Genomic DNA, 19,440 nt, shown 5'->3' on the forward strand with positions numbered 1-19,440 from the left:
TGGGATGAGTCTTCCTTTTCCTTTCTGTGCCCCAGTTACTGAATTGATGGAACCAGAGGGTACCCAAGGGAGTGCCAACGCCTAACTTGTGATTTTGTGAAAGAAAATTATGTTTCTAGATAGGGTTAATGCTTAACTATCCAGGAGTTTGGTTCCTTCCTTCCATGTCTTCTTCCATCCCCTCCCCTTCTCTTGCTTCCCCTCTCCTTCCCTGCCTTTCCTTCTTCTCTACTGTCCTTCCTTCTACAGATATGGGCAGTATTGAGGAGAGTGTAGCGAGCAGGGCGTAGACCTGCAAGTGGTATGCTTAGGGTTGAAACCCAGCTCTGCCTTTTATTAGCTAAATTATCATACACGACTTATTAATGCTTTCACTTACTCATCTGTGGAGAGAAGAGGATAATACTCTTTCACAGGGTTGATTGAGGAATAAGTGAGAAATCTATGCAAAGCACTTAGTACTGCACATATATCCATGACTCTTGCCTACTCTTAAATTTATGTGTGCAAACAACGAGTTGGTGTTGGGGTTACCATGGTGAGCAAAGCAGATTTGGCCCCTGTTCTAAAGTTGCTCGGATGGCTACACAAAGAAATACAAAGTTGTACAGAGAACTACAAAGGAGGGTATCAAGGTGCTACCAGAGTCCATAAATGGAAGTTTTTCCATAGTCAGTGGAGTCAGGAAAAGCAAGGAGGTGATGCTCAGCTGTGGGGGGAAGTGGGGAGAAGGAGATGAGAAGAGTGGTATAAGAGCTTTGCAGGAAGCGCTAACAGCATGGGTGGTGTCATGGAAAACTGGGGGTGCAGGGCCTAGCAAGTCAGGAGGTCAGTGTATGGGGTTGTGGTGAGAGATGAGGAAGAAGAACGGAGCCAAGCCATGATGCTGGGAAGATAAAAAATTTCTGGAGGTGGATGGTGGTGATGGAGACACAACATCCATAGTGTACCATTGAGCTATGCACTTAAAAATGGCTAAAATGGTACTTATGTTACATGTATTTTACCATAATAAAAGCCATTGAGTCAACGAGGAGAAACCAGTTGACAGGAGGAGAAATTTAACCTACTAAAAAGAGGAGATAGTAAGTAGTTCCTGAGAAAGTAATGGGAATTGATTAAAAACCTAGGTGAGGATTAACCCCAGCAGGAATGTGTGTGTGTGTGTGTGTGTGTGTGTGTGTGTGTGTGTGTGCGTGCACGCGCGCACGCACGTGCATACGTGTGTTTAGAGGCAGTTTGTAGTGGAAGAATGAAAGGACATCTATTTTCTCTGTGTAGTCAGATGCAAGGCCCTGTTGCGGGGAGACTGAGTGGGGGAGAGGTTTTAATAGAAGAAGTTTGAACAGAGGAGGTTTAAAATTGTCTTTGAGAAGAGTGGAGGAGGAAACATACCAGAGGGATGGAGTAGGATCTCCAAGTTTTGCAGCCACACTGGAAGCATGGACTAAGAAGTTAATGCTGCTTGATCATGGCTGATAAGATCTGCTGATCAGTGGGCGGCAGCAATAAAAAGAGGGAGCGTGGAGGAGCTCTGGAAATCCTATCAGACTGGGGAGGCTACCACGGTACTTCTTGGGAATCTCTTCATGGAAGTTTAGTTAAGAACTAAATCTCAACTATGGAAAGATTCTAGAACTTAGAATCTTTGCCAAGTAAAGTTTCCTGGGCATGAATAGACAAACTTTGATGAAATTCTTCCTTGAATACTTCCTACTTGAGTGCCTTGAGCAAGTTGCTTTATCTTTCTGAGCTTTAGCCTCTATAGTTGTCAGAGGGGAGTAAGAAAAGTTAGCGTTCAGGGTCTTTGTAGGATCAAATGGAATTTCTAGGCATGGAGCACTTCAAACAGACATCTGCAGCTAGTGCTGTGGGAGCGGTGGAGGTGGTCACCACCAGAGCTGCAAGGCCTGCCCTGCATTGGGAACTCACTGTGCCATCCTTATATCCCAGGCACAGGGGCCTCTGGCCTTCCAGTGGCGATGTTCAGCCAGCATGGGGCCCTCTGGGAGCTGCTCAGCAGAAGGCAGGTTAGACTTATGTCCCAAAAGGATAATTTTTAGAAAGAGGTAAGATCATGGCTCTCATACAATCTATTTTATTCATATGAGGGAACCAGGCAGATGTTGTAACCCATTCAGAGGACAAGCCAGAAGCAATGCTAGTTCTGCATAAAGTCAAGAAACAGTTTTATCCATAAAGTGGGGAGGAGGAGGAAATGAATTGAAACTCTGCTGGGCAAGGCTGAAGAAGTATGATGAGAGCTACCATTACAAAGAGTAGTAGAGCAGATCCCATAGGATCAAAATCTAATAGAGAACATGGGGGCCTCCCCGGTGGCGCAGCGGTTGAGCGCTGGGTTGCGAAGCTGCCCGCAGCCTCTGCAGCACCGGTTCGATCCCTGGCTGCTCCCCGGCCACCAGAGGAGGGTCCCACATGGCGCGCAGACCTCTCCTGCCACCCACTGCTCCCCTCAGCAGTGTACTTCGGTCCTTCTGCCTGCTCTGCTCCCCGCTCTGGCTCTGGTGAATTCTCTCACACCCTCCTGTGCTTCTGACTGTACCCAGTGCTTGTATAAATATAATAAATAAATCTTAAAAAAAAAAAAAAAGAGTTGTCATTTAAAAAAAAAAATCTAACAGAGAAAAAAGGTGGCTGTAGGTGACACATTCTTCCACTAAAGTGTGACATTTTTCCTGTACACTTCCAGATCATCATGCCCCCTCGGCCAGAGCTAAGAGACGGGTGGCCTATTTCGTGGAGTACGTTATTTACTCTCAAGAAAGCCTTTCCTGGAGGGTCCATCAACCCCCCTTTCCTGTCATAAGTGGCACTAAATATTTGGGCTGTTCATTTCATACTCTCATCACAGGTGGTTCTGTGGCAGTACTTATTGTGATACTGAACTGTGATGGACACCTTTCTGCCATGATGCCCTAATAGCTCAGGAAGCTGGGGTCCCTATTTTTCCTTTGGTTCTGACTGGTTATCCCAGCTATTTTGTGTCTATTTCTGTGGATGAGCAAACTGTATCTTCACCATGGCCACAGGGAATGCGGGGCCCCTAGGAGGTTTTGGGGTTGCTGTTGCTTTGGTAAAATCTTGTGGTCAAGTAGCTTGTCCTCTTCCCAGATGGAGAGGTTCTCCTGACCGCAGCTGCCTTCTGAGGGTAGCCTGTGTTTGTTCATCTTCCCTCCCTCAGTGTGGCACAGGACAGTCTTCTGTGCATCTGGATTGTGACCAAGCCATGGAAACAAAAAGATGCCTTTGTTTCTGAGAAGATGGCTTTTTATAGCTCATGGTGTCATTCTGTGAGTTTCAACTCAGCAAACCTATTCGGGCATGTATGTGCCAGGTGTTATGAGATTTAACAGGAAAACCACATACAGCTACATGTGGCTTTAAATACATTCAGCTCTGACTCTAACAAAGTTTCATGAGATTCAGTTCAGTGAACTGAGAGAGGAAACGGTGGGACAAGAAGGGCCACTGGCTTCCTGAGAAGCTCTTGCAGAGATGGGCAGAGAAGATTTCTATGTCCTGTGGGAACAACAGTGTGTACCAACTGGACTTCAACCAGAATATTCCCAGATTCCTTACTGGGGCTTATCTTGAGTTAACAGCTACTGTCTGAGGGTCACATGTGTCTTATTTCATCTAATCTTTATGACAACCCTGTGAGGTGTGATTGCCAACTATCATTTTACACGAGGACAGTTGGTCTCAGAGTTTTAAAGCTCAAAGTGTTGCTCTGGGTACAGAAAGCATGTGACAGAGATGGGACTTGAATCTAGATCTATTTGCCAGTGGCACTGTTAATTCCCTCAGCTTCCTTTAAATTCTAATATTTCTTCTCAAAATGCGTCTGTATAAGCGGGGAGATTTTCCATCAAGAGCCTGACTAAAATCTACTAGATGAGCCAGCTTATTGGATGGAACGCCCTTGATACAGTATTTTAGCATCATGATTTTGGGAGCTGAAAGTTTGACATGGTGGGTATCATGAATGCCAGGACTCCTTGTTCTGGCCAGCAGTTGCAAGCTAGGAGGCTGATAATTTTCAGAATTAGAGGAGTGCTGTGACTTGATCTTGGGCTCTGCTTTCTTATTCCATAGTGCTGGTCACAAGTGGTCTTCTTGTCATGGCTGCTCTTGGTCTTTCCTTTCTGTGGTCCATCCACCCTGGGCGCATCAGCTGCCCAGATTCCATTCAGTCAAGTAAATGAACTCCCTTCACACTTTGGCTGGTATAAAAGAATTCATTTTGGGAGAATGCAAAATTCTTCTCCCTACAAGGACTTGAGTTTAGTTGAAGGGAAAAGGTTCCCCACACCCCACAAAGGTGGTATGCAAAATGTACAGTGCAAAAGCAGGGTATATTATTTTTTGGTTAGTTTGACTCTTTTAAATACCTTACATAAATGAAGTGCAGTATTTGTTCTTCAGGACTGACTTATTTCACTCAGTGTAATGTCCTCCAGATTCAGTTATGGTATCAAATGTGGTTGAAATTCTTTTTTTTTTTTAAAGATTGAACAATATAGAAATAGATAGTTGAATTGTTGTGGCTATGGTGGGGAGAGATGGGGAATTGCTGTTCAGTTGGTATAAAGTTTGATTATGCAAAATGACTAAGTTGTAGATATCTATTGTATGACGTGTCCACAGTTAACAATACTGTATTGTTCACTTCAAAAATTGTTAAGAGTGTCAATCTCATGTAAAGTGTTCTTACCCCAAATACAAAAAAACAGGGTATACTCCAATGTCTGACTGGTACCAACTGACCCAGAAATTTGGATCAGGGGAAGACAGTCATTGGCATGGGGTTCTTTCTGTGAGCTCACTGCTAAATTCTAGATGATTTACATTTACCTTTAAAGCCTATATTTAGCTTGTAGAAACTAGCTATCTTCAAAATAACCTCTTTCCTGACTCCACACTCCCTTTCAGCTCATCCGCCAGCCATAACCATTGCTTACATAAGAATCTCACTCAACCTCAATATTTTGAGGTGATTTGCTAGGAATTTTTGCATCTGTGTTCATTAAGGCTATGCATTTGTAATCTTCCTTTCTTCTTCCCTCCCTCCCTCCCTCCTTCCCTCCCTCCCTCCCTCCCTCCCTCCCTCCCTCCCTCCCTCCCTTTTTTGTAAAGATTTATTTATGCATACAAGAACTGGGGTATAGGCCAGAGGTGCAGGGTATTGTGTGTCAGACTTTGTGAGGGGAGCTGGAATTGAAACACCCTGCCGCCCTTTGGGAACTCAGGGTCTTATCGGATTATTTCACTTTACAAACAAGACATCTGAGGCCTCAGGAGAGAGAAGAGGTGACTGCATTGTTGCTCAGAGACAGATTGGGGAGCAGAACAGGCAGATCTACTGAAATACACTGCTGAGGGGAGCAGTGGGCAAGAGGGGAGGGCACATCTGCTGTGCCATGTGGGTTAGCTCCCTGGCTGGGGATTGAACTCATGCTGCAGTGGCTGGCAACAGCTTGACAGCACTCACTTTAACCCCTGCACCACCAGGAAGACCCTAGTTTTTTTGTAATGCCTTTGTATTTTTGATATCAGAGTAATGCTGCCATTGTAGAATGCATTGGGAATTGAATTCCTTCCTCTACAATTTTCTGGAAGAATTTGTATAGAATTAGTATTTTTTTTCTTGAAAGTTTGGTAGAGTTTACCAATAAAGCCAACTGGGCCTACAATTTACTTGTGAGAAAGTTTTAAGTTCCAAATTCACTGTCTTTAATAGATCCAGAGTGATTTGTGATATCTGCTTCTTTGTGACTGAGCTATAGTGGTTTGTGTCTCAAGGGATTTGTTTGTTTCTTCTAAATTATTCAATTTATTGGTGTTGTACAGATGTTCATAGTAGTCCCTCATTATCTTTTTAACATTTGTAGAATCTGTAGTGATGTGACATCCTTTGAGGTGATTCAAATGGCATTTGAAATCACTGTGCAAAAGGACTTTGGAGATCAATTAGTCATTCATTCATGTTGGAGTTCTTATTGATCACCTGTTGTTTCTCAGACTTTGTGAGGGGAGCTGGAATTGAAACACCCTGCCCTTTGGGAACTCAGGGTCTGATCTGATTATTTCACTTTACAAACCAGACATCTGAGACCTCAGAGAGAGAAGAGGTGACTGCATTGTTGCTCAGAGGATGATGGCCGGCCCATGAGGGGGATATCCTCCTAACAGCTGCTCTAGGAATGTCCCTGGTTCTCTGGCAACACTTTCCAAGTCTGTGTTTTCTAATCTCATCATTTTATTTATCCATCTCATTTATTGCTTTTTGCCCCACTATAAAATAAGGTTCATAAGGGAAGCATTTTGTCTGTTCTGTTCAATTACCTGGAGTAGGGCCCATTACACGGTAGGTGTGTAGCAAACATTTGCTGAATATAGTCTAGTACAGGGAACCTTCTTTTTACTCAGTGGATTGCCTCCAAACTTCCTCCAATTTTTTTTAGTGTGTGTTTTTTGAACTCTTATTTAGAAATATGTAAAAATTCCCCAAAAGTTGCAATAAGAATAATACAAAGGACGCAAATATATCCTTTATCCATCTTCAGTTATTATGAAATTTTATCCCATTGCTGTATCATGCACTCTATTCATCTTTCATAATAATTTTTCACATGGATGATAAAGGTCATTCTGTTGACTTCTCACTTGGAAATGAGGAATGTATTACTCAACAGTGGAGAAAAAGTGATCCTTGTTATAAAGTGGCAAATAACTTGGTTGAACTATGTTCTAGTATTTTTGGAAGATAGAACTAGTGAGCAGAGAAATTTAATATAGAAATTTAGTATTTAACTGAGGTGATTTCTATAATATCTGTATTGTAGGCATTGATCCCTAAATACCTGTTGCAGATTGAGAGTTTGTGTCTTCACCTGCCTGCCCCAACCACCCAAACTCATAAGTAGGATTTAATCTCTAATATGATGGTATTTGGAGGTAGAGACCTGCAGGCGTTAATTAGATTGAGATGAGTTATTTGAGGATGGGATCCCCTTGATGAAGGGATTAGGATCCCAATAGGAAGAGTATGAGAGACCAGAGATCTCTATCTCTCCCATGTAGGGACTCAGTGAGAACATGGCTATGTTCAAGCCAGGAGCCAAATCTCTGGCACTTTTATCTCAGCTTTCTCACCCTCTAGAACTATGAAAAGAAACTCTCTGTTGTTTCAGCCACCCAGCCTGTGGTATTTTGTTGTGGTATTTTCTTGTTCCTCGCTGAGCTTACTGAGAGATTTTTTTATTATAGAGAAGTGCAATGCTACTGTAACAAATACCTAAAAATGTGCAAGCATCTTTGTAAGTGGGCAATTGGTAGAAGCTGGAGGAGTTTTGAAGGGCATACTAAGGGAATGTCTGGTGAGGACTCAAAAAGAAATGAGGCAAACTGGAGAGAAAGCATCTATCTTCTTAGGAATGCATTAATAATCATGAACAGAATGTTGGCAAAAATATGGATGATAAAGGTCATTTGTTTGAGTTCTCAGATGGAAATGAGGAATACATTACTGAACAATGGCGAAGTGATCCTTGTTATAAAGTGGCAAATAATTTGGTTGAAACCTGTTCTAATATTTTGTGGAGCTTGAACTAGTGAGCAAAGAAATTTAATATAGAAATTTAATATTTAACTGAGGTGACTTCTCAGTAAACTTTCTCTTGATTGCTTTTGGTAAAATGTGAGGAGAGAGATGAACTAAAGAAGGAATAGTTGAGCAAAATGAAGTGGAACTTAAAGATTAGGAAAATTCTTATTTTATCTATATTGCAAAAAAAAAAAAAAAGTGAGAAAGCTTGCTTTGAAGAGAATACTAAGAGGATGGCCAGATAACCATTTGACAAGAAGATTCAGTGTGGATGTGAAGCACAGTCACCCTGGCAGAAAAACTGTCCATTTAAACTGAAGCACATGGAGACAGGATGAAATGAAAGATTGATAGACTTAGATCCTATAGGGTCAGACTGTACAGCTGTTGGGCTGTGAGTGCATACCGTTCGTCAAAACAATCATTCTTTCAAGAATGATTCCAAAGCTGATTCAGAAATCATCAGGGTACCCTCCTTTGTTTCAAAGGGTGGGGTACATTGCCTTGCTTTCAATAAGCCAGATGGCAACTGCCCAGAGTTTGGGGGAAGTGACTCACGGCTGGTGGGGCATAGTCACAGAGATGGGACTGCTATTCCAGTGGGTTCTTAAGGCACAATATTCAACCAGAGAGGATTGTTCTCAAGTCTTAAAATCTGATGAAATTTGCCTTGCTAGGTTTTAGACTTCCCTGGGACTTCTCATCTTTCTTCCTTCTGATTTCTCCTTTTCAGAATGGAAATGTTTATCCTATGTCTTGTGCACCATTGTATTTTGGAAGCATATAACTTAATTGGTTTCCTAAGATGAATTCTACCTTGATTCTCAACATTATCTGATTGAGATATTTAGATAAGACTTTGGGCTTTCTATTCTTAACACTGGAATGAGTAAATACTTTGGGGGAATGTTGAAGTGGAATTAATGTATTTTGCATGCAAGTGGGACATGCTTTGTGGGGACTTTGAGGCACTATGTTATGGACAGAATGTTTATGCCTTCCCCAAATTCATATTTTGGAACCCCAGCCTGCAATATGATGGTATTTGGAGATGGGACTTTTGGGACAAAAGCACAGAACATCTCTTAAGGGTGAGACATCATGATGAGATTAGTGTCCTTATAAGAAAAGGGAACGAGATCAGACTTTCCCTTTCCACCATGTGAGGGTACAGGGCAAAGATTGCCATCTGCAAGTCTGGAAGTGGGTTGTTTCTAGGGAATGGAACCTACTGGATTCTTGGCCTTGGACTTACATCCCAGCTTCCAGAACTGTGAGAATCAGATGTCTCTGCAAGCCTGTGGCAAGTAGATTTGCCATAAATTCTTTGCCACAAGCATTTTTGCTGCAAACATTTTTACTACTTCACTTATTGACTGTAAGGCAATTTTAATATAAAAGATAAGTGGTTGATAGCTTGGTTTGACAGTTTGTTTTCAAGTTTGGTTCATATAGTGACAAGTAGAAGTGGTGGTCTTAAAATATAGGTAACTACGTATATGAACTTGATAAAAAATATAGCAATAAAATTTACTAGAAGTGTGAAATAAGAAACTTAACACCAGATTGCATAGTTTACTAGAAAATGGTAGTTTGTTTGCAAATTCCTTAGCAACTGCAGTCAAACCTCCCAATATCAAAACCAACAGTTTACCAAGCTAAAACAAATCTAAAAGAGGTGGCCAGTGATTCACAAAAATCTTCAAGAGCAGTAATTATCATTATAATAATTATAATTATTATTATAAATTATTTAAATTTATATAATTAAAATTATATAAATTTTATATAATTTACACACCACATCTTGCTCTCCAATGCTGCCTTTACCAAATTTGGTGAATTAAAGCTGAATTAAACATGAAAATTAAATGCACTACACCATCAGCATCAACATTTCTTCCACGTTGTGACTTTTTTTTTTTAATCAAGCTGACAGATGAGGGTAATATGCCCCAGAGTAAGGTGCTTATTTCAAAACACACTACATTGGAAGAGAAAGAGACTGAGGACCATGAAAGTGTGGACTTGAATCCAGGTTTCCCACACAACTTTGGAACACCCATCAGCAGACATGTGACAATATGCCAAGAACAGATAACGGCATAGTAGTCTTTCCCAACATAATACAGTGCTCACTTACAACTGTGTATCCTAGGATTAGAAACTGATAACTCTTTTAATGTGAAGGAAGAAATTTTAGCAAAAAAAGCACTTTTAATTGTGTTATTAATATTTTGTGTTTCATTATTATCTTTATCTTTTTTAATGCTAGAATTGCCTTTTGGCCAATTTGTTTTGTGGTGAAAAATATTTTCAGCAAAGCTCTCACAGTGAATCTACTGTTTAAGCCATCCAGTCTATGGTATTAACTAGTGCAAACTAACTGAGATGATACTTTGGTTTGCATTTCTTAAGGATAAAATTGTTGTAAGCAGCCAAATTACAGTTATCAGCTTCATATATTTATATTGATACCATACTTTTACCTAATTGTCTGCATTCCAGTTTTATTAATTGATCTAATAATGTTTTTTATGTCATTTTTTTCTTCTAGTACAAGATTCATATAGGAATATGTAATACATTTAGTTGTTACACCTCTTTAGTCTCTTTTAATCTGGAATATTTCTTTGTCTTTTAACATTAGTGCTTTAAAAGAATTAAGTCCCTTTTTTAAAAAATAAGAAAAGTATTTCTGACTTGTCTAATGTTTATTCAATATTAGATTTGGTTTATGCATTCCTAGCTCAAAAACTATAAAAATGAAATGGTGTCCTCCAAAGAGCATCACAAAAGGAAACATCAATATTAATCTTCCCATCAAAATGATTTTCTGCCCATCAAAATAATTGATTTGATCTGCCCATCAAAATGATTTTCATTTTGATCACTTGGATAAGGTGTGGCCTGATTGCTTCACTGATCAATTACTACTTTTCCCTTGTAGTTGGTGGGTAATCACTTCAATACAATGCCATTACTCTGTTCCTCATCAAAATTTAGTCCCATGCTTAGCTTTCTTTGATCATTTTTTGGCCTGAAGAATCTTTACTATGAGGGTTGCATTATTAGTCTTTCAGTCCCAGCCTTCCTTTTTTCCATAGCCTCTAGTTAGTATTTCAACTTCCATAAGCAAGAACCCTCTTTCTCCAAGGATTTCTTCCCTCCCTCTCTCTTAGCTTTCCTTTCTTTACCTGTTATTGCAAAGAACTCATGGGTTCCTATTTTTTCAATGACTTGTAGTTCATTGCTGTTCTGAATTACTGTGGTATTCAAATTTTCCCCAATTTGGTCAGTGGGCGTGCCTTCAAGCTGACTTTTGTTTTCCATGAGGTGCATGCCCACGTCATTTTTTTTTTTTTCCTTTTTGATACTTCTTTATTTTCTGGTATAACAAAAGAAAGGCTCTCTTCATGACTTGTCTATGACAGCCTTCTCATTTTTTCTCTCATATGCCTATGGTGTCTCTTCCTTTTTTTTTTTATAAAAACACCAATATTTCTTATCAGATTGTTATGTTATCTTTTTTACCTTTATTTAAAAAAATTTTTATTTTATATATTTTTTACATCATTTTTCATTTTTGCACAATGTATGCATTTTCATCTTGGTTATAGTCCCCATACAATTCCCACCCCCCCTTGTTTTCATCCTACTCCCTACTCCTCCCCCTGTAGTGTGTCTCTGGTTTATAGCTGCTTGTTGATTTTGATTTTTACTTTATTATAATCATAAAACTTGCAGCAACATGGATGGAGCTAGAAGGGATCATGCTCAGCAAAATAAGCCAGAATGAAAAAGAAAAATACCAGATGATCTCACTCATAGCAGGAATTTAGAAAACCTAAATAAGGGACCAGGGAAAAGACTAATTATTATGTTATCTTTATGACTTCATTTAACCACAATCAACTCTCTGAAGGCTCTTCCTCCAATAAGTCAGTTTGGGGGTGAGGGCTTCAACATGAATTTGAGGGGCAATGAAAATCAGAGCCTTGAGGCCCATGAGCCTGCCCTTACTTCAGTGCAAGTCAGTCTGGGCAGGAGAATACTTTTTCCTCTTATATCTGACTCTGTGATTTTAAATGGGCCAATCAGGTTCAAACTAAATGGACCAATAAGGTTTGAGCAAAATGGACTAATCAGGTTCGAGCTCTTCATCTATCACTCAACCTTGAGATAACTGGATTGAAAATGAAAAGTGAGCTGGTTGGTGCTAAATGGTTCAATCAAATGCTCAGGCTTGAAAATGATCCAATCAGGCTTGTAGGGTAGGGACCCTGAAGAGGATATAAGGCAGAGTAAGAACCAGCTTGAGTCAGTCAGCAGTTGGCCTCTGAAGAGAGTGTTCATTGGACCACTTTTGAAGAGGAAGCATTCAGCAGCTGACCTCTGAAGAGAGAAACGAGCAGTTGATCTCCATGAGATTCAGTAGACTTCTAGACCTCTAGATCTCTGTACACCTATGCAGAGAACTTGCCAGTGGCCCTGCCTCTGTCCCTGCCTCTAACATTGCCTATGATGAGCATCATCAGCCTCAGTCTGGTGTCTCAAAGATCTGTTTGCTGTTGGTATATGCCAACAGCTCACAAAGAGCTGTCCACAGCGTCTAGTTCTCTGGCACCACCTCCTGGTGCTGTTGAGTCCATCATTATCTTGTCCAGTGTCTGGCCCAGCCTTTGGATTGCTGCTGTGGGCTGTTGCTTATCTTCTATAAGCAGTCTTTTTTGGGGCTTCTGGGCACTACAGACACTGGGGTGGGACAGCCAGCCACTTGGGGCCTTAGATACTTCCCTTTTCCCCAATCCCCTGTTTGTTAAATAAACCCTATTGTTACTGGACCATGAGCCTGAGTGGTCTTGCAATGACAGGGGCGTGTCCCCCAACCTTGAGCACTGCCCCTTGACACTGTCTCGAGTACCGAATTTGGCACTTTTTTAAGTACTGTGTCTTAGCACTGTTTCAGTACAATTTTTGTACTGTTTTAATACTACTGTTCAATCTAGAACAAAGAGAAAGAAGATTTGGGAAGAAATGCAATTATGGATGGTTATTATTTTCTTTATATACATAGAAGTGTCTGTAAGTGTTTACACACACACGTACATGTATTCTTTTCTTGTGTTTTCTAACTCTCTGCAGTGAGCATTTCTTCCTTTATAACTGGAGAGGTTACTTTAAACAGGTTTCTAAAACAGTAGTGTTCCATCTCCCTGGTGTCACCTTTTCCTGGCAGGTGTTCCCCTGGGCGCTGTTGCTCTGGCAATGCCTTACTCTCCTCATCCTGAGGCCCATGGGGTGCCTGAACTCAGGTCAGACTCCCCATCCAGTTGAGTAGAAGAACTTTATTCTCCCTCAAGTCTCTTGTGCTGCACTTAGAAAACTGACATAACTGAGATGTTGTCCAGGCACAACTGGTCCCCCGGGAAGGCCTCATACGATGATAATATCCTAGAAATCAGGCACCTGAGGCCTAGAGATGGACAGGCCAACTTTAGACCACAGAGTGAGTTAGACACAAAGCAGTCTCCCAAGTCCCTGTACAATTTTGAAACTTTTTTTTTTTTTTTGAGAAAATCTTTGACTCTCATTTAAATGGTCACTAGAACTATTGTGGTAGATTCAGAACAACATCCATTTAAGATTAGGGATGTTTTCTCACTCCTCTTTCCATCCACCAGATCCCTCTTTGTAGCCCAAGAGCCTAGGATGAGCCTGGGGGGGATGAGAACTGACCAGTTCCCAGCAGGTTGTATGGAGCATCTCACCAGCCTGGTGAGAGTTTCATATTTGAAGATGTGGCCCCAACACACAAGCCAAGTGCTGCATTTGGTGCCCATCCGTAGACACAGCCATCTGCTCCAAGTTGCAGAAACCACTGGGTGTGGCAAACTCATGAGAGGTGCTAAATAACTGCATGCTGGACTTTATAGGGAACTGAAGACACTTTCAGGGATCATTTTGAGTATATGAAAGTCTGACTTGACCCTCATTCCCCGACCCCCATGCTAGGACACCAGGTGGAACTGAAGGGGACAATAGCCAGGCTCTTCTCACTCTCAGTAATCTCAAAGTCTGACTGGAATCCTTGTTGCTCCATGGCTGATCAGTGGTGACAAAATGACCTTTCAGGTCCACAGATTTCCGCAGGCAAATTGCCTTCTTCACATGTGCAGAACAGAGGTTCTGCACCCAAATTTAGCAGCTCAGGGTCTTTGGGACCTCCGAGGCTTTGGGACCTCAGGTGGTGCCTGTGATGTGTCCATTATTTATATGTCAATGTCCAAGTGACAGCTTGTCTGTGTCCTCTTGCAGTTGGTCACCACAGAAAAGCGCTTCCTCAAGGACAGTTTGTACAATGAGGGAATCCTGATCGTGTGGGACCCATCTGTGTACCATTCAAATATCCCAAAGGTAAGTGGGTGGCCCTGGCATACAGGTGTGAGTCTCTGGATTGCTATAGATTTTCCTGAGTTTGGAGTTTGTAAAGTCACAGCTGCCCTGAGCAGGAGAATGGCTTTAGGAAGGAAGGCACCCTCACTACTTCAGTTTCCACAGTTTTGCGCTGATCTCACTTAGAACTCAAATTTCTCGAGGTGAGGGTCAGGATTCTGAACCCTCAGCTATAGTAACTTGTGACCTAGTCTTTTCCCCTTTAAAAATGAGAGGCTGGTCATCTATTTTTGAGCATTTGGGTTGTTATGTTTCCATAGCTTAGCTATTGTAAATAGTGCTGTTATAAACATAGGGGTGCAGGTGCCCTTTTGAATTAATGTTTCTGTGTCCTTTGGGTAAATACCTAGGAGTGGAATTGCTGTATCATATGGAAGCTCTATCTTTAGTACGTTGAGGAATCTCCATAGATCAAGAAGATGTGGTACATATACACAATGGGATATTACTAAGCAATCAAAAAAGATAAACACATGCAATTTGCAGCAACATGAATGGAGCTAGAAGGGATCATGCTCAGTGAAATAAGCCAGAAAGAAAAAGAAAAATACCAGATGGTCTTACTCATAGCAGGAATTTAGAACCTAAATAAGGGACCAGGAAAAAGACATTATAATAAAGAAAAAGTCAAAATCAACAAGCAACTATAAACCAGAGACACACTGGGGGGTGGGAAGGGGAGGAGAGGAGAGACTAGGGTCAAAATAAGGGGGGTGGAATTATGTGGGGAATATAACCAAAATGAAAATGCATACATTGTGCAAAAATGAAAAATGATATAAGAATTATATAAAATAAAATATATTAAATATAAAATAAATAAAAATGAGAGTCTGGGTCAGGTGATGCCTGGGGCCCATTTCAGCTCTGATACCATCCCCAAAGTCTACGATCCCAGACTCTGAAGCTGTTTCAGGGTCATCACATTCAAAACCTACTGTGTGCACAGGCTGTATTCAGGGTCCTTCTGCTACCAAGTGAGACTGTGATGTGAGGGGAAGTCTGGAATCTGCCCTAAGACAGGGCTGTGCCCCAGGACTCTGCCTTAGACCTTTCCCCTCTCAAGTCCTCAGACGAGGCTGGCTGCAGACACAGTGGGCCTGGCATGTTTCTCTGCTTGAGAAGACCCTTTTCTTCTTTTTCAGTGGTACCAGAATCCCGACTACAGTTTCTTTGATAACTACAAGAGCTACCGGAAGCTGCATCCTGATCAGCCCTTTTACATCCTCAGGCCCCAGATGCCTTGGGAGCTGTGGGACATCATTCAGGAAATCTCCCCAGAGGAGATCCAGCCAAACCCTCCATCTTCTGGGATGCTTGGTGAGGCTGTCTGGGGAAAAGCTTTCGTGTTTATTTCTTCTGGGGTCTTGTTCATTCATTCATTCATTTGTTCACCAAACAATTGTTTTGCTGTATTTGGACACCATGCAGCATTCTAAATAGAATACAGAGATCGATAGGATAGAATCCTTCTGATTTACGGTGCCCATTGGAAGAGCTCCGTCAGGAGTTCCAGGAGGGCGTGACCACCGGTGCCACAGGAGAGAGTACTTACTCTGGGTAGATCGTGTGCTTCATGGAGGAGTGGCAATGGGCCAGGCCAAGGAGAAGGGTGGATGTGACAGGTGGAGGTGGAGGAAAGGGAGGCACAGAGAACGGGGGGAGGCTGGAAACGGGGGGAGAAATATTGGGACTTTATATTGATATGAGGAGAATGAGGCACTTGCCTTAGGCATATAATAAAAAAGTCACCATAAATACAAAACTTTATGATGAACAACACAACAGAATTTTAAATAAAGACAGGATCAATAATAGTACTGGGAACCAGATCGGAATCTGAGGAAAAGGAACAATCAATAATACTTTATTCAAAATTTTACCCTAGTTCACCTTTTCACCCTAGTCTCACCCCTCAGAGAAGAATTAGTGGTGGAGTTTGACAGAGTTTGGGGGCCAAGAAGGTGGAAACTTATTTGGGTGGGCTAAGGCAGAGTATAGAGGGCCCTGAGTGCTGGTTACAGACTTTTTTTTTTTTTTTTTTTATTTTTATTAATTAATTTATTTAATTTATTTATATAAGCACTGGGGTACAGTCAGAAGCGCGGGAGGGTGAGAGAATTCACCAGAGCCAGAGCGGGGAGCAGAGCAGGCAGAAGGACCGAAGTACACTGCTGAGGGGAGCAGCGGGCGGCAGGAGAGGTCTGCGCACCATGTGGTACTCTCCTCCGGTGGCCGGGGAGCAGCAGGGGATCGAACCGGCGCTGCAGAGGCTGCGGGCAGCTTCGCAACCCAGCGCTCAACCGCTGCGCCACCGGGGAGGCCTGGTTACAGACTTTCTTCTTGGGCTTTCTCCAGACCCCTCAGTCCTCACGGTCTGTCTGCACTTCTCTCTCTTTCATTTTGAATTTGACTGGACCATGGGCAATTTCTACCAGGTTCCAGGCTCCATAAATGCATAGGAAGGGAACGCCCTCTTGTGGGTCCCCTTGAGGGCCACTTTCCCACCAGATGACCCCAGCCACTCCCCATTGTGTAATTTGCCTCTCACCCTCCTGTTAGACTGCAAACACCCTCAGGTTGGGGGACTGTGTTGAACTCACCTTCATGGGTCTGGTCAGGTTTAGAGCGGTGGTAAGTTTTCCCTCAGTAGATGAACAAGTAAGTGTTTAATTTCGAAGATATTTAGTATAGAAAGAGACAGGGACTCTTACCCTATCACATCATCTTTACATCTGCTTTCAACTTCTGAATGGGTCTTTTGGGGTTCTTCCTGGAGTCCTTTCGAGGAGGAACATTTGGGGGAACATCATGAGGCACAAATTTATCTGTTGCCCTATTGGCCACCTCTGCCCATACTGTTCTTCCTTTTCCGATATTCCTCTCTTGCCCATCCCCGATGGCCATAGCCCCTGCCAGGCCCCACTCCGGTGCTCTATGAGGTTTGCCCAAGCTCTTCCATGGGATGTGCTTCCTCCCATAACTTCTAATCCCTTCTGCCATGCCCACATCTGTTAGTTATAGAGGTATCTTTCTACCCCATTGAGCCAGGGTGGCCAGAGCGCACAGGGGTTCTGGAACTAAGTTGCTGCTAGCTATATAAAATTTTGCTGTCATGAGAACTGTCCCATCATAGAGATCTCTGTTTTTACAGTTGACAAAGGGGTCTTAGATCCATGATCTTACTGCAGCCTAATAGTAGCCTCTGATAAAAGGAATGCCTTGGGGCAGATGAAGAGCTGAGGCCCAGAGAAGGCTGAGTCCTACACAAAGGACTAAGATGGGTGGGAAAAGCATAGGTGGTAGCACGGGTCTCCTCCTCATGTTGGGCTTCATCTGTGTTCTACACCATATCCCCTCTGCTCCAATCTCTCGCCTGAGGAGGTTGGCGGAGCCCTTCAATCTCTAGTGTTCAGGAGGACCTGCCCTGACCTGGGTGTGGGCCAGAGGTGCATCGGGCTCAAATGGTCCTTCACCCCAGTGAACAGCCTGGTGGATTAGCTCACCAGAAGAACTCCGACTTGGGGGGGGGGGGCGGTCAGAGAAATCAATAGAAACTCTAGAGAGTCACTCTTTGAATTTGGCTTCAAGCTGCTGGGCTCTTTGGGCAGAGCTCGGGAGGCGAGGTGGGTTGTCGGGCAGGACTCAACCTATGTCCCCTTTCTAGGCATCATCATCATGATGACACTGTGTGACCAGGTGGATATTTATGAGTTCCTCCCATCCAAGCGCAAGACCGATGTGTGCTACTACTACCAGAAGTTCTTTGACAGCGCCTGCACCATGGGCGCCTACCACCCGCTACTCTTTGAGAAGAACATGGTGAAGCACCTCAACCAGGGCACAGACGAAGACATTTACCAGTTTGGAAAAGCCACACTGCCTGGCTTCCGGAGCATTCACTGCTGAGCCTGGACTGCTGCCAGGTGTCCTTATCTTTCTCCATTGGGCATTTTCAAGCTGCTCTCTTAGCCACTCTGACCTGGGAAGACCAAGTCCCTGAACAGTCCCAGCCTGTCCCTGGTGTGCTAGGCAGTGTCAGTGAGCGCTCTGGGGCTTCAAGCACCTGAGGGCAAGGAAGCAGGTCCAGCCTGCCCTGCAGCCGCAGACGTGAGCGCAGTGCCCGTGTCACACATGTACACGCACACACACACAATGTTCTTTTCAGACAGAGTTCTCCTCTCCTTCCCCACAAGCAGATGCAGGATCAATCTTTGCCACCAGGGCTGCCAAAGCTGAGCGTTTTCCCCACCTGAATGATGCTATTCATGCCAACCAGCGCTCTGTATTACGTGAAATCTGCACCGTGATGTTGATTTCATGTTTTCAAGACATTCTCCCAAATTCTGATTGTGCCTGGTACAGAATGACACAGGGTAGGGAGTGGGGGTAGGGGGGTGGGGGGGATTCATAGGGCGAGGGGGAGCAAGTAAGTAATCCAGGGCATAGGAAACATGCTGGATTCCTCCAGGACAAAGTCGCCCCTGGGGTCCATTCCCCTAGGGGAGGCAGTGTTCTTATTTCTGGATGGTTTCGCTGGTCCTTCGCCTGGGCACTCCTGAGCAAAGGGCCTTGATGAACTACATCTCCCTCTGTATGGAGGTGGAGATGCAGAAGGTACAGTCACCACCCCTAAGTGGCTCACAAGTCAGTGGCAGAGATGGGTAGAACAGTGCTGCCGGGCCTATATTGAGATGGGCCTGTTGTGCCATCTGTCTGCGTACCCAGAGGTCGCACACTATTGTGTAAGTCATGGAAGTTTGCACCAGTCTGGGGACAGTAGAGTGGCTTCCAGAGGAGAGAAGGAACATGTTGGGTAGATTTTGTTGGAGATATTTGAGTTGTGTGTTCTATTATCTGTACTTATTCTCTAAGACCTGCCTGAACTTAGACTCAAATTATTTTTTGAGAAAGTCCCCTACCATGTCTGAGGCAGCAAGTATAAGCCCCATGGCACATACCAGGAAAGCTGGATGCCAAAAACCTGATTTCTCCAGGCTTGGTCTGGCCTGATGTCTTTCTTCCCCATTGGGTTTGCATGCTGTATTGAACACTTCCTTTTTAAGGCCCACCCTCATTCTCCTAACTGGCATCTTTTCTAATCCTTTAAAATAATTTTCTCCTCCGCCCCCATTACTTCTAAGCATTTCCTACTTTAAAAAGGTCCTGACCTTATTTCTTTGTCCTTTGTGGGCCTTCTGTGAAGTCTCTCAGGGAGTGCGGATGTGGTTCCCAGAACCTAAAGTTGTTATCAGTGGGCAGAACCTTGGGGATCATAACTGATCTGCATGGGGTATATCAAATTGCCATACTCTCAACCCTGTCCAGCAGGGAGCCATGCCAGAATCTTTGGGCAG

At 43.1% G+C, this 19,440-nt stretch overlaps 1 protein-coding gene across 5 annotated transcripts in view; it reads left to right on the forward strand.

The window, feature by feature from the left end:
• Positions 1-18,464, forward strand: part of ST6GAL1 (ST6 beta-galactoside alpha-2,6-sialyltransferase 1) — a 115,937-nt gene extending 97,473 nt beyond the window's left edge. For all 5 annotated transcript variants that reach the window (XM_054700428.1, XM_037525262.2, XM_054700429.1 and 2 more), the window contains 3 exons: positions 13,946-14,044; positions 15,229-15,403; positions 17,751-18,464. In XM_054700428.1, coding sequence (XP_054556403.1) covers positions 13,946-14,044; positions 15,229-15,403; positions 17,751-17,992 — 516 coding nt within the window. In that variant the 3' untranslated portion in view covers positions 17,993-18,464. The remainder of the gene's footprint in view (positions 1-13,945; positions 14,045-15,228; positions 15,404-17,750) is intronic.
• The last annotated feature ends 976 nt before the right edge of the window (positions 18,465-19,440 follow it).

This window comes from Talpa occidentalis, unplaced genomic scaffold (genome assembly GCF_014898055.3).
Source record: "Talpa occidentalis isolate TD23 unplaced genomic scaffold, MPIMG_talOcc4v2.1 talOcc4.4, whole genome shotgun sequence".
Classification (NCBI taxonomy): Eukaryota; Metazoa; Chordata; class Mammalia; order Eulipotyphla; family Talpidae; genus Talpa; species Talpa occidentalis.